We start from the raw sequence: 13,289 nt of genomic DNA, 5'->3' as shown, positions 1-13,289 counted from the left end.
CATGACACAGAAAATCACTGGATAGTCCAGTTGGGCCAAATAACATTCTATTTCCTTTTATAAACAATTTGTATCCAATACCTACAAAATTGGACTTCTCATCCACCGCATCAGTTCTTCGCTTTATTGTCAATCGTCACATGCTTTTGCCTCACAGATCTATTCCATCAACAACAACAAAAATGCCCAGCCTAGACCCTTCTATCTGGGGCTTGATGTATAATATCCCTCGGATTAATACAACATAAAAATAGTGGCAAAACCTCGTATTACCCAAAACGGTTTAAAACTCCTAGTTTCTAGGATAAATATGCCATTCTACCTTTGTTCTTTGTCGGACAATCTTTGTACCTTTGTAGAAACGGACTTCAGTACATAGGTTGCCACAGACCACAGGAAACATGGGCGTACAAGTTGCACTAAAATTGAACCATTCAGTTGCCAATTTGTACCTGGACATCATGCAAACATGACTTAAAAAAAGTGGCGGTTATTCATTCAAATAGTAAATTCCTTCAGCATGCTAACTCTGAATTGTTTCTTAATCAAACATATGGAGCCAATTAAGTGAAAATGAAAAAGTTATACTTCAATCAAAGCATGTACATTCAGCCAAAGACAGACTTTAACATCTGATTCCTTGCTCGTTTAGAGCACTTAAAAGACCACACTGTTATTCGAAATGGCTTCTAGGCAGGTGCAATCTTACTGATGATGTTTTTTTATACTGAACATATTTAGCTAGAGTATACAACAAAAAATTCCTTGGAAAGAAGGATTAGCTAGCTTCTCATTGGTGACAGCAGTAGACTGTCCATTGGTGACAACAGCAGACTGTCCTGATTGGGGTAGAATAACTAAAGATGTTAAGAGTTTCCTGTTTCCGGATTGGGCTTTCTTGCGTCCATTTCAGATAAACCTATAAAAAGAGCAGTGTCTGGACTTTCCGGAAGAGTAACAAAGTTGAATAAATCTCACATTTAGATCCGTGAAATTTTTAAATCTGTGACCAAATGTAAATGACTTGCTAACGGAGAGGAGATAACTAAACATTGCTTCTGATAACAGAGAGAACTAACTGCTTGTAATACTCAATTTTAATAAATAGTTCTCTTGTAATAGTTAAAGATAGTACTATGCTGGTTCGGCATAAAAAAACCCGCTTTTAAATGCATAGCAGAACCCACAGTTACTAAACAGATCAAGCCCAGAGGATAGGTAAATAAGCTCTAAGGTATCTCCATGTTTACAAAACTCGACAAAATAACAACGCTCTCACCTAAATCATGATCTGAATGTAATGTAGGTAAATAGTGATGGCATGATGGCAAAGAAGGGGTGGGGGTGGGGGGGATGGTCTACCAGTCCAAAACTACAAAAATTCTTTAGCATGAATGATGGCATGATGACAAAAAAGGGGGAAAATGGACAACCAGTCCAGAACCACGAAAACCCTTCACTATCTAGTAACATGCACGGCCTGGAATTAGCTATGCTTACTTTTTACAAGGTGAAAAAATAGGACGCTTCCTCCAAATTTATTAACACAAAAAATATCTAAATCCCTCTTTTCTATGGTCACCAATTCTGCATAACCAAGTACTCCCTCCGTCCGGAAATACTTGTCGGAGAAATGGATGTACCTAGACGTATTTTAATACTAAATACATCCATTTTAATCCATTTCTACGACAAGTAATATTAAATATAGCAATTCTGCATAACCAAATATCTACCTACAGAAATGGCTTAAATGTCTATCTACAGAACTGCATAAATTAACAGCAAACTCAGCCAGTTCAGCCAGACATGGAGAACTTCAGACATATAGATTTTTATTCAGACCAACAATAGAAATGAAAAGTTTAAGTTGCCTCAAAGATGCAAAATACAAATGACTCCAACGACATCAACTGATCGAGCTCCTACATGGGGAAACCCCTTCTGAATTCCCCAGTCCAGAACCCAACTCTCGCTAACAAAGCAACTGTAAATTTCAATCCGAGCTGGATAGATGGTTCTTTTTTGTTCAATGATGAAGTCTGGGTAGATAGATACTCCCTTGGACGAGGAAGTAGTAAATAGAGAGATATTTGTGTCACGTTGGGGTGACGACACGGTGGACAGACAACGGCTATGAAGACGGGGTGACGACACCGAGCATACCAAATGCTATGAGCGCGACGGCGAAAGGTGAACTCCTTGACCGGCGTGCCACACGGCCTGATGCCGCCCAACAGATCGTCCTTGTCAGTGACAGAAAAGGCAAGGTCCAATTAGGCCATTCTTGATTCAGTTCACGAGGCATTTCTTCTGTATCCCAGTTGCTAATCCATACATGTTCATAACCATGATATAGCATGCTCTCAAAGCCTCCGGCTCCTGCTTCCACCTCTGATTGTGGCATCATGCAAGGAATGTCACTAATAACATCACTATGAAGCATGAAAGGAACATTACTGTTCCAATTTTTCAGGCGAGCATTCCCGCAAAAGAGATAAAACCAGGCGAGCACTGCACTAAGAAGTAAGAACTGATTTAAGATAATGTGACAAATATACCTGGATGAAGCAAGCAACGCATTGAGTTCTCTCTCCTTAGCATCTCTTCTCACGCCACAAGTCCCGGTACAAATCTCAGTTCCATAACACGCAGAAGGAAAAGCTCCAACGCTTGGCAGTTCACCCAGTTTTGCAGCTATGCAGACTACATGGCGTCAGTACGGTACTCTCCAAGGACGTGTAAGATGCAGCTAAGCTAGTTTCGAGGCATGCAGAGAAAATACACACCTAAGAAATCGATGCCATTGTATCCATTGTTGGCTTTGGCTCCAGCCTAGCCAAGGCTGCACCTCGCCACGTACCAAGACGCGGGGCCAAGGGCTCTGGTAGCGCTTGAGGGCAAGGCACTAACGGTGTAGGCGAACACGAGGTCGAGATGATGGCGAGGTGACACGGGCCTGCAGGGCTCCGGTGGCCTGGGAGGTCGTGAGATGGAGGCTTCGACGGGTAAGGTGGGATCAAAGTCAAGATCGACAACGCATGGGTACATGGTGATGGTGAAGACATGGAAAACAGCAACGGGACGGTGCGCCTCCGCGGCCTGAGGTTCGCCTTCGGACAGACGCAGGTCGCCGTGCTTCCTGTCCTGCGTGCACGACCACATCGGCCGCGACGCCGGCCGAGAAGAAGAAATACACAATCATGCCTGGAGGGGTGAGTCACGGACCGGCGTTTAGGTTGAAGAGGATGGGCGTAGGTTGCCGGCATCATGATGGGAAAGAGGAGAATTTATAGGAGCATAAGGCGGCGAAGCGGTGATGACGGTAGTCTTCATGAAAGAAAGAGATCGAATCAAGAGGCGTCCAGAAACGCCGGGAATAGAGATCTAAGCGGCGACAAAGCGCATGCAGGTACCAGAAAGAAAAATCAAAAACAGCCACTACCCATGCCGCCTGGTTGACCAGAAGAACCAATCTCATGCAAAATCCCTAGATCCACCCGAAGATATACCCTCCTAGATCCCCCAATAAATAACGTGGCAGGTCCCCATTGGCCAGGTCTTTACTGATTGGAAAAAGTCAAAAAAACCTTATAAAACAAACCTAGCTAGGTTTAGTATATTAAGGATGTAGGTACTACCACCACATGACAGCGAGATAAATCCAGATAAATTGCAGATTTGCAGAATTGTTTACCATTCAGAAATTTCCTGCAAAACATAGCTTAAACTGGAACGACATCAGCCTACCGCAAGCACAACATATTGAAATAGAGATAACACTCCCCGACATTTTTACCTATTCCGAATTTGCACTCCAAATATTTTCCATCGCGGCAGTGTTGTGTAGATAGAGTACAGAAACTCTCACTTGTATGTAGGAAGGCTTGAAGCCGGTCAATCGGTTGGGATTGAACAATATTCTCATACGCATGGATAGTATTATGGCGGTTCAATCTCTTAATAAGGATGAAGGATACTCTATGATTGTAACCCCTATTCTAGAAGACTGTTGTCGAGATTTAAGTGAGTTCGGGAAGAATTGTGTCGAGTTTTGTAATAGGGAATCTAATGTAGTGCCCATGTGCTAGCTAGGTGGGTACTGAAAACCAGCCTTTGGTCTGGTTTGTTTCACCCCCGGGGTTTATCGTGCTAGCTAGGTGGGTCCTGAAAACTAGCCATGATGGTCTTACCCTCATGAAAAAAAACAAGAGTACGCAACGCACGGGCCAGACATACGCTATGTCTTCTGCCCTTGGTAAACTCCACACTTAATCTTCTCCACACCATGGAGCACAACTCAATGAATGGATAAATATAATAACTACTACATGAATCCCGATAAATGTAACAACTATTACATGATGGATATCATCAAATTTCCATCCATTCCATGTGCCTCTCAAAAATTACTCGCGCATGAGCGAGGGAAATATGAATGTGATGACGGAGAAGGAGCTGGTGACATCAGTGATCAAGATTCCACCTCTCTGGACGAACCATCTGGAAAGAAGAACAAAGGTGGCAGCCATCTCCGCTCCAAACAAAATTAGGGTAAAAATACCCTGTGTTTCAGGGAGAAACAACGTATTATATGCAAAAGAAGCCATCTAAGGGTGTACGTGGACCCCATACGCCCCCTTGGCATGCCTCAGGACCAGCGCACATCGGGAGGGCATGTGGTCCCTATGGGCCACCCCCTAGCAACCCTTCTAACTCAGTGCTCTTTTCCTCCAAAATTCCCAAAAGTGTAACTTTTATTTATATACTTTGTGATATTTATTTTCCACATAAAAGATATAACAACATGGCAGTTAGTTCAATTGAAATTTGGCACTTAATATATTAGTATAGAGAAATGATACAAAATTATATCATAATAATGTATAAATATGAAGATAAACTTGAACATAACAAAAAAAAACCACCGAGACATATCAGCATCCCCAACCTAAATCCGCGCTCTTCCTCAAGTATGTGCATAACAAAAGTAATAAATTTTATTTTGAATGCTACCTTAACTTAAACATGGTAGAACAAGCGATGCAAGGCCTTGTCTATAGTTAACAACTATCAAACAATATCAAAGCACATAGACAAATTCCTAGTTACCTTTTTATAAGTTAATGCATCAAGTCAATATACCCTTGGGCAAAGGTTCAGAAAGAATGCCCATATTATGTTGAGAAGTAACCTTTGTATAAATAGGATATTCTCAGTTATTTTATGCGATTATTGCTTCCGCCTGCGTACTACTCACTAATGATTGCAAAGAAGTTCGAATCTCCTTGTTTACTTTAATCCTTGCATAAATGGACATATTTAGGTAGAAATCAAGTCATGCATGGGATGTACTTGACGAGCTGATCATTTCCACATAAAATTGGTCACGACTGGAGTTGACAGAGGATAAGACGACCAATGGTATGAGCGTGAGCGCTCGTGCGGCAATTGTACCACAAGCCGCCGCCTTTGCGATGTCAACACAATCACACTTCTTATTTGTCCCAAGGTCCAATCACACTGGAGCATCCCCGAACCCCTATTACACATGTCTGCGGTATATAAGGTAGAAGGAGGATTTTATGAAGGCGGTCATCGTCATCTACACTTCCTTTGCCACCGTAGCCACCACATCCACCATCTCCATATCGATCAGATCAATACTTCTAATTGAGATCCCGTCGTAATCAACAACATTGTATGACTATTAATCATTTGCCGCCAGTCTCTTGTCTGCGATTTGATTGTGTTGTGTGTGAGTAATCCACATGGGCTAAGGACCAAGGCATAGTTTCGCAACTCCGTGTACATGTAGCTATAAGATTGACGGTATGATTTTCCTTTACATATTTATTTCAGTATAATGATTTGTATCTTGTCTCCTCCTCTATTCTAGAACTCACTGGTAACCGATGCACTAAAGATTGGTACAACAAGAGGCAACACATGGGGAAGAGTGGAAAACTACATCAAACACCGGGATAGTAAGGCTAGTACGGTAGTTGAAACCAATTCCTTGGAGGAACAACGGTTCTTCCTCAGAGAGATACTTCAGTTTGCAAACAATTTGTGCCCCAATATTTGTGAAACTTCCCAATTTTCCCCATAATATTTAGCATGACACCATGCCAAGTTTCATCTTTTGGTGACTTCATTTACATTTTTTTTAGAATCAATAAGATCCATCTAGCTGGTCGAGTCGTGGCAATCGATATGTTTGAAATTTATTTTCATTTTTTGGATAAGGCCTAAATATATACTCATGAACACAAATATGATATTTCAACACATTTTTCCGTTATTTCGTATACTTTTGACCAAGGTTGGAAAAAGCAGTAGGCGTAAGCGAGGCGGTTGTCCTTCGCCTAGTGCCTAGGCAGTGCTTAAGCGCCCTAGGCGTAGCCTAGACGATTATATAATTTTTACTATTAGGGTGTATATGTGGTTATTATATGTGTATTCTATTAATTTAGGGCATATAAGTACGTTAACGATCAGCTACTACGATTGGAATATGGCCGTTTTGGCATATCAGTGCAATATGGCATGATTTCTCGCTTGGGTAGACAATTTCTTACTTGCTTTGCCTAGACTTCTGCTTATGCCCTAGGAGAGGCGTTGGGCCATTGCCTAGCGCCTAGGCGTGCCTAAGCGCCTCCTAGGCACTGCCTTTTCCAACAGAGCTTTTGACATAGAAACGAACTTGATAACTCAAATATATCAAACGAATCCAAAAAATGCCAACTTTTGACATAGGAGATGTAATAATGTATGTTGAGTATAGAGAAAATATTCATGGTCAAACGATGAAGCCATATTTGATTCGCCTTCATAGATATAACACATATCATTTGAAAACTAATGTTCTTCCTCGGAGATGTTTCAATTCCTAAGCAGTGTACGCCGCCACTTTTATGAAACCTTCTCAAATTTCTCCCACAACCTTTACATTATTTACATGTTAAAAAAATTTGTTGGGTAACGTAGTAATTTCAAAAAAATTCCTACGCACACGCAAGATCATGGTGATGCATAGCAACGAGAGGGGAGAGTATCGTCTATGTACCCTCGTAGACCGTAAGCGGAAGTGTTATGACAACGCGGTTGATGTAGTCGTACGTCTTCACGATCGACCGATCTAGCACCGAAGGTACGACACCTCCGCGATCTGCACACGTTCGGCTCGATGACGTCCCGCGAACTCACGATCCAGTAGAGCTTCGAGGAAGAGCTTCATCAGCACGACGGCGTGTTGACGGTGATGATGTTGCTACCGTAACAAGGCTTTACCTAAGCACCGCTACGATATTACCGAGGTGGATTATGGTGGAGGGGGGCACCACACACGGGTAAATACCAATGATCAACTTGTGTGTCTATGGGGTGCCCCCTGTCGGTGTACAAAAGTAGGGGCTCTCCTTTTGACCCCCCTTTACTTGTGCGTGGGCGGTCAGAGCCACGCGCCGCGGCCACACTTAGCAGGTCAGAGGAGGGAAGCCGGAGAGAAGCCAAAGCACCAAGGGAAACAAGACAACGCCAAGGCCGAGAGCACAAAGAGCAGAGGGATGAAGCAGGTTCCCCCGACAAGACCCTTGCCGGGGCAGCTCGCCCAACACCAGCAGAGCGCACCACCCTTGTGCCCACGGTCTCCAACACCATCAACCACGTTGGGCCAGGGCTCGGGAGGCACCTCCATGGTGGCATGCAGATCTTTGTGAAGACAAAGAATACTGAAGATCAGATGAGGACCAGAAGACGGCGACCCTCGGTAGGATCCTAGCCGAGGAAGTCCACAAGGCCCCCGGCAAGACCCTTGCCGGGGATGACTGCAAGGCCCCCGGCAAGACCCTTGCCGGGGATGACGGCAACGCCACGGCAGAGACCCTTACCGGGCCCCCGGCAAGACCCTTGCCGAGGGCATCGGCATGCAGGGCCACTGCCAGACCTGTACCAGCCAAGACTACCACCGCCGTTCGCATGCAGCTGCCAGCCAAACCAGCTGGGCATGCACCTGCGTGGCAACATGCGACTTCGAGGCCAAAACAGCAGGCACCTGCGTGGCGGCGTGCGGACCTTCATGAAGGCCCTACCACCGCACCACCTCAGCTGCCTGCCTGTCTACATGGCACTGCATGCATCGCTAGCCTGGGCGCGTGTCGAAGCGAGGAGGAGCGGCGACGGACAGGACGGGCCTCGTTCCCGTCCCCGATAAAGCTAAGGGACACCTAAGCGATGCATTAAATGCGTCTTGTTCTGTAATACGAGCGATAAACTCGCAGTACTTTAAGCCTTTGCACCTCCTGTGTGCCACTGTGGCAGCCCCTTTCAGCTCTTTTGAATGACACAGACATCGTAGCTAGTTCGAGAGCCCAAGAACACTCAATACATCCACCAAAGCAGGACTAGGGTTTTACGCATCCTCGCGGCCCGAACCTGGGTAACGATTGATAACCCACAAGTATAGGGGATCAATTGTAGCCTCTTTCGATAAGTAAGAGTGTCAAACCCAACGAGGAGCTAAAGGTAAAACAAATATTCCCTCAAGTTCTATCAACAACCGATACAACTCTACGCACACTTGACATTCGCTTTACCGGAAACAAGTATGAAACTAGAAGTACTTTGTAGGTGTTTTTGGGTAAGCTTGCAAGAAAGTAAAGAGCACGTAAATAAAAGCTAGGGGCTGTTTAGATAAAGACACAACTAAATTATTTTTAGTAAAGAGCTTTTGTCAACAAGAAAGTTATTTGTCCCAAGGCAATCGATAACTAGACCTGTAATCATTATTGCAATTTTATTTGAGGGAGAGGCATAAGCTAATATACTTTCTCTACTTGGATCATATGCACTTATGATTGGAACTTTAGCAAGCATCCGCAACTACTAAAGATTCATTAAGGTAAAACCCAACCATAGCATTAAAGCATCAAGTCCCCTTTATCCCATACACAAACAACCTACTTACTCGGGTCTGTGCTTCTGTCACTCATGCCACCCACCATAAGCAAATCATAATCATGTTGCAAACCCTACAGTGGGAATCCCTCACGCTTGCGCGACACGTAGAGCACCATAGGACAACACCAATAATAAAACATACAACTCAAACCAATCACGATCATCAAATAGCCATTAGGACAAAACAGATCTACTCAAACATCATAGGATAGCCATACATCATTGGGAAATAATATATAGCGTTGAGCACCATGTTTAAGTAGAGATTACAGTGGGTAAGAGAGAGGTTACACCGCTGCATAGAGGGGGGAAGAGTTGGTGATGATGGTGGTGAAGTTGTTGGTGAAGATGTCGGTGATGATGATGGCCCCGGCAGTGCTCCGGCGCCACCGGAAGCAAGGGGGAGAGGGCCCCCCTTCTTCTTCTTCTTCCTTGACCTCCTCCCTAGATGGGAGAAGGGGTTCCCCTCTGGTCCTTGGCTCCCATGGCGTGGGAGGGGCGAGAGCCCCTCCGAGATTGGATCTGTCTCTCTCTGTTTCTGCGTTCTCTCCTGGCTCTGTTTCACCGTTTCGTGTATATATGGAGATCCGTAACTCCGATTGGCCTGAAACCTTCGCCGTGATTTTTTTCCGAATATTAGCTTTCTTGCGGCAAAAGAAGAGCGTCAACCGCCTTACGGTGGGCTCACGAGGGTAGGGGGCGCGCCCCCATGCCTCGTGACCACCTCGGGCACTGGTTCGCGTTGATTTTCCTTCCGAATTTTCCATATTTTCCAAAAATAAGCTCCATCTCTTTTTATCCCATTTGGACTCCGTTTGATATGGATATTCTGCAAAATCAAAAACATGCAATAGACAGGAACTGGCACTGGGCACTGGATCAATATGTTAGTCCCAAAAATAATATAAAAAGTTGCCAAAAAGTATATGAAAGTTGAATAATATTGGCATGGAATAATAAAAAATTATATATACGACAGAGACGTATCAGCAACCCCAAGCTTAATTCTTGCTCGTCCTTGTGTAGGTAAATGATAAAAAAGATAATTTTTGATGTGGAATGCTACCTAGCATAATCTTGATTATATGTTTAATCATGGCATGAATATTAAGGCACGAGTGATTCAAAGCAATAGTCTATCCTTTGACATAAAAAATAATAATACTTCAAACATACCAACCAAGCAATTATGTCTTATTGAAATAACATAGCCAAAGAAAGCTCATCCCTACAAAATCATATAGTCTGGCTATGCTCCATCTTCACCACACAAAATATTCACATCATGCACAACCCCAATGACAAGCGAAGCAATTGTTTCATACTTTTGACGTTCTCAAACCTTTTCAACTTTCACGCAATACATGAGCATGAGCCATGGACATAGCACTATAGGTGGAATAGAATATGATGATGGGGGTTATGTGGAGAAGACAAAAAAAAGAAAGTCTCACATCAACTAGGCGTATCAACGGGCTATGGAGATGCCCATTAATAGATATCAATGTGAGGAGTAGGGATTACCATGCAACAGATGCACTAGAGCTATAAGTATATGAAAGCTCAAACTGAAACTAAGTGGGTGTGCATCCAACTTGCTTGCTCATGAAGACCTAGGGCATTTGAGGAAGCGCACTACTAGGGAAAACCTTATACACAGAATCTTAGCAGTAGCGCGGTTTAAAAACAAATGCTACTGCTAATTAGCAGTAGCGAGCTTGAGAAAACCGCGCTACTAATAACCTGATAGTAGTAGCGTGGGTTTTTACCCCTCGCTACTACTAAGTTATTTCCACCGTGCCTCCCGGGACCAGCCGTAGTAGTAGCGCGGGTTGTAAAACCTACGCTACTACTACGTGGATAGCCATAGCGCAGGTCAGACATCCACGCTACTACTAGTCTCCCACGCCACCCACCCCCGCCGGATACACTCCCACCCGCAACCGTCCCACACCACTCAACCCATGTCTGTCTAAAAAAATCCACCAACGCCTGATCTAGATCCCCTCCGCCTCCATCCCCCGCTGCGTGTGCCACGCCGGCGGCCGTGTGGCCGCCGCTCCCCGTCTCGCGCCGCTGCCCTCCCCTCCCCCCCAGTCCAGCGAGCTCGCCGACGAATCTCGTATCCATCATATCACCGTCGCCGGACGCATCCCGTCCTAGCCCACCTGCCCGCCGATGGCCTTCTCCTCGTTCCCATGGCCGTTCCACTGCCGAGCCGGCGGCAGCGGCGGAACCGGCCCAAGCAAACCCTCCGCCGCGGAGGGGAAGGAGGAGGACGCGGAGGAGCTCGGCGTCACGCCGCAGCTCCTTGACTTCCTCCGGACACTCTCCCCCGACGCCTTCAAGTCGTTCCCCTCCAGCTCCACCAAGGCACCCCCTCCTTCCTCCCTTCTCGATTCCGCTCCCCTGCTAGTTCCCTCTCGATTACTGGCGGTGCTATGCTTTGTCACAGGAGGATCCGCGGAGTCGGCGGCCGAGCTCTCGGACTGGCAGCAGCGGCACGCCGTCCTCGTGCTCGCCAGAGCCAAGGTAGGTCTCCCGCGGATCTCGTCCTCCACTTCGCCCAAGACAGAGATGGCTCTCAGGTCTCAAACTGTAATTTGTGATCCCTGCAGGAACTCGCTAAGGTCCGCTATGATCTGTGCCCATGCCACATGAAGGACAAGCAGTTCTGGACATACATCTTGTCGTAAGCTCTTGCCTCATTAGCTTTCGCCCATGTGTGAGTGCATTGTTCTAGTCCAAGTGCTCAATTAGCTTCATGCTGGTCTTGATTTTGTGAATCTTCAGTTAGGAATTCTAGTCCATGGTGCTCCTTAATACCCAGCAAAGTATATTTGTACCTAAACATGATCGTCCCAGTTGCGTGTGTACCGTTGTGCTATTTTGTATATATAATAAACATCCAGCAAAAGGGATTGGCATCTAAAGATGAGAAATTATGTCAAATGTGAGTACCTGTTTTTGTAAAAGCTCAGCAAAAAGGGGACATCATCATGTAAAGCGTGGTCTCTGTTTGCTGAACAACTATCCATGAGGTGTAATATAAGTAAGGTGCTGGTCCTAATATAAGTAATAACAAACCATGGCTAGTGATAATTCCTCTGTTGTTCGATCCTTTATATATGCAAAAGAATACACACATGTCTGTTCCAGATATGGCCAAAGTTGTAAACACTAGATAATCCATCAAGTGGGCTTTTGATGCCATCCTGCAGCACGCGTTGTTGGGTTTGACTCTAGCCAATTTCATTTTCAGGTAGGTTGGTGGGTGGGATATGCTAATGACACCGATGACTCAATCCGGAGGATTGTGCGGATAAACCCTGGTGTCGGGAGATACGTCGCCAAGAGCTACAGCCCAAGGTCCGGTTTCTCCGTTCTCTTAAGTTCGGTTGATGCAAAATTGAACATGCAATTTTTTAGCCTAATTTATCACAAGTGAGGAGCAGTGAATTCTATAGTCCATTAGCTACGGTTGATCGGCAACTGCATAAGCTTCTATTTCTACTTCTGAATTTTGAATGATTGTATGAGCAAATGAGTGCTACAAATGTACAGTTTTGTTGGTTTAGGCAAACACCTCACAGTACTCAAAAGTACAGTTTTGTAGAAACCATAGTATTCTGATTGAGCTAGTAAGATTTAGTTTATGTAAGTTTAGTAGATGAACTAGTAGGATCCTTCTGCTGAACTGCTAGTAGTAGGACGGCTTGCGATTAGATTAGTCTAGTCTATGCAGCAGGTGCACGCTCTGAGCTCGCTCGCAAGGTGTTTGCAACAATGCCTCTAGGAATGTTGAAATGTCAATTTGTTCAATCAATGTAGAATTCTGTGTTCCACAGGATACACAGGAGCCTATGGACCTTAAACTTTGCTCAGTAAATTGAAAAGAAAACATTGTACTATTCATACACAAACAAAACATCTATGGCTGGGATGTTGGCATTGCGCGATTAAATTGAAAAAGAAAATGCTCTGATCAGATTAGCATATACGGTGTGCTTCATGCATCCAAGAGACCAAGACGTCTTCTCTTCTCTATGGAGAGAAGCTGATTTGCATTGATGGCTAATGATGATTCTTTGTGTTCCATAGTTTAAAAGGCAACCATTTTGCACTGGATAACCAAGTATTCTGCCAGGGTTAAATTTAATTAAGAATGTTGTTCCTTTGTTATATGGAAGAAGACTTCATGGTTAGCATTATTTATTATAACACATTCATATAAGATTTTCTTGCCACTGTAAGTAGGAAGTTAATTTTTTTGGTCTGTTTTGTTCTGCGGGGATTTTGGTCTGTTTTTCTAATAGTATATATGACCA

General features: G+C 44.5%; 1 protein-coding gene across 1 annotated transcript; it reads left to right on the top strand.

Annotated features, from left to right (window-relative positions):
• Positions 1-11,139: 11,139 nt before the first annotated feature.
• LOC123084066 (uncharacterized) lies at positions 11,140-11,657 on the top strand. Its single transcript, XM_044505861.1, has 3 exons — positions 11,140-11,309; positions 11,394-11,493; positions 11,580-11,657. The coding sequence occupies exons 1-3, from the start codon at positions 11,140-11,142 to the stop codon at positions 11,655-11,657; spliced, it is 348 nt and encodes a 115-aa protein (XP_044361796.1).
• The last annotated feature ends 1,632 nt before the right edge of the window (positions 11,658-13,289 follow it).

Source organism: Triticum aestivum, chromosome 4A, assembly GCF_018294505.1.
Source record: "Triticum aestivum cultivar Chinese Spring chromosome 4A, IWGSC CS RefSeq v2.1, whole genome shotgun sequence".
In the NCBI taxonomy this organism is placed as follows: domain Eukaryota; kingdom Viridiplantae; phylum Streptophyta; class Magnoliopsida; order Poales; family Poaceae; genus Triticum; species Triticum aestivum.
The sequence above is the reverse complement of the archived record's forward strand: the minus strand, read 5'-3'. Positions and strand labels throughout refer to the sequence as shown.

Bases quoted from the DNA above. Each gene is read 5' to 3' on its own strand.
- LOC123084066 (XM_044505861.1), top strand. From the start codon at position 11,140: ATGGCCTTCTCCTCGTTCCCATGGCCGTTCCACTGCCGAGCCGGCGGC. The intron at 11,310-11,393 runs GTCGTTCCCCTC...CTCTCGATTACT, and splicing joins CTCTCCCCCGACGCCTTCAA to GGCGGTGCTATGCTTTGTCA. The intron at 11,494-11,579 runs GTAGGTCTCCCG...TGATCCCTGCAG, and splicing joins TCGTGCTCGCCAGAGCCAAG to GAACTCGCTAAGGTCCGCTA.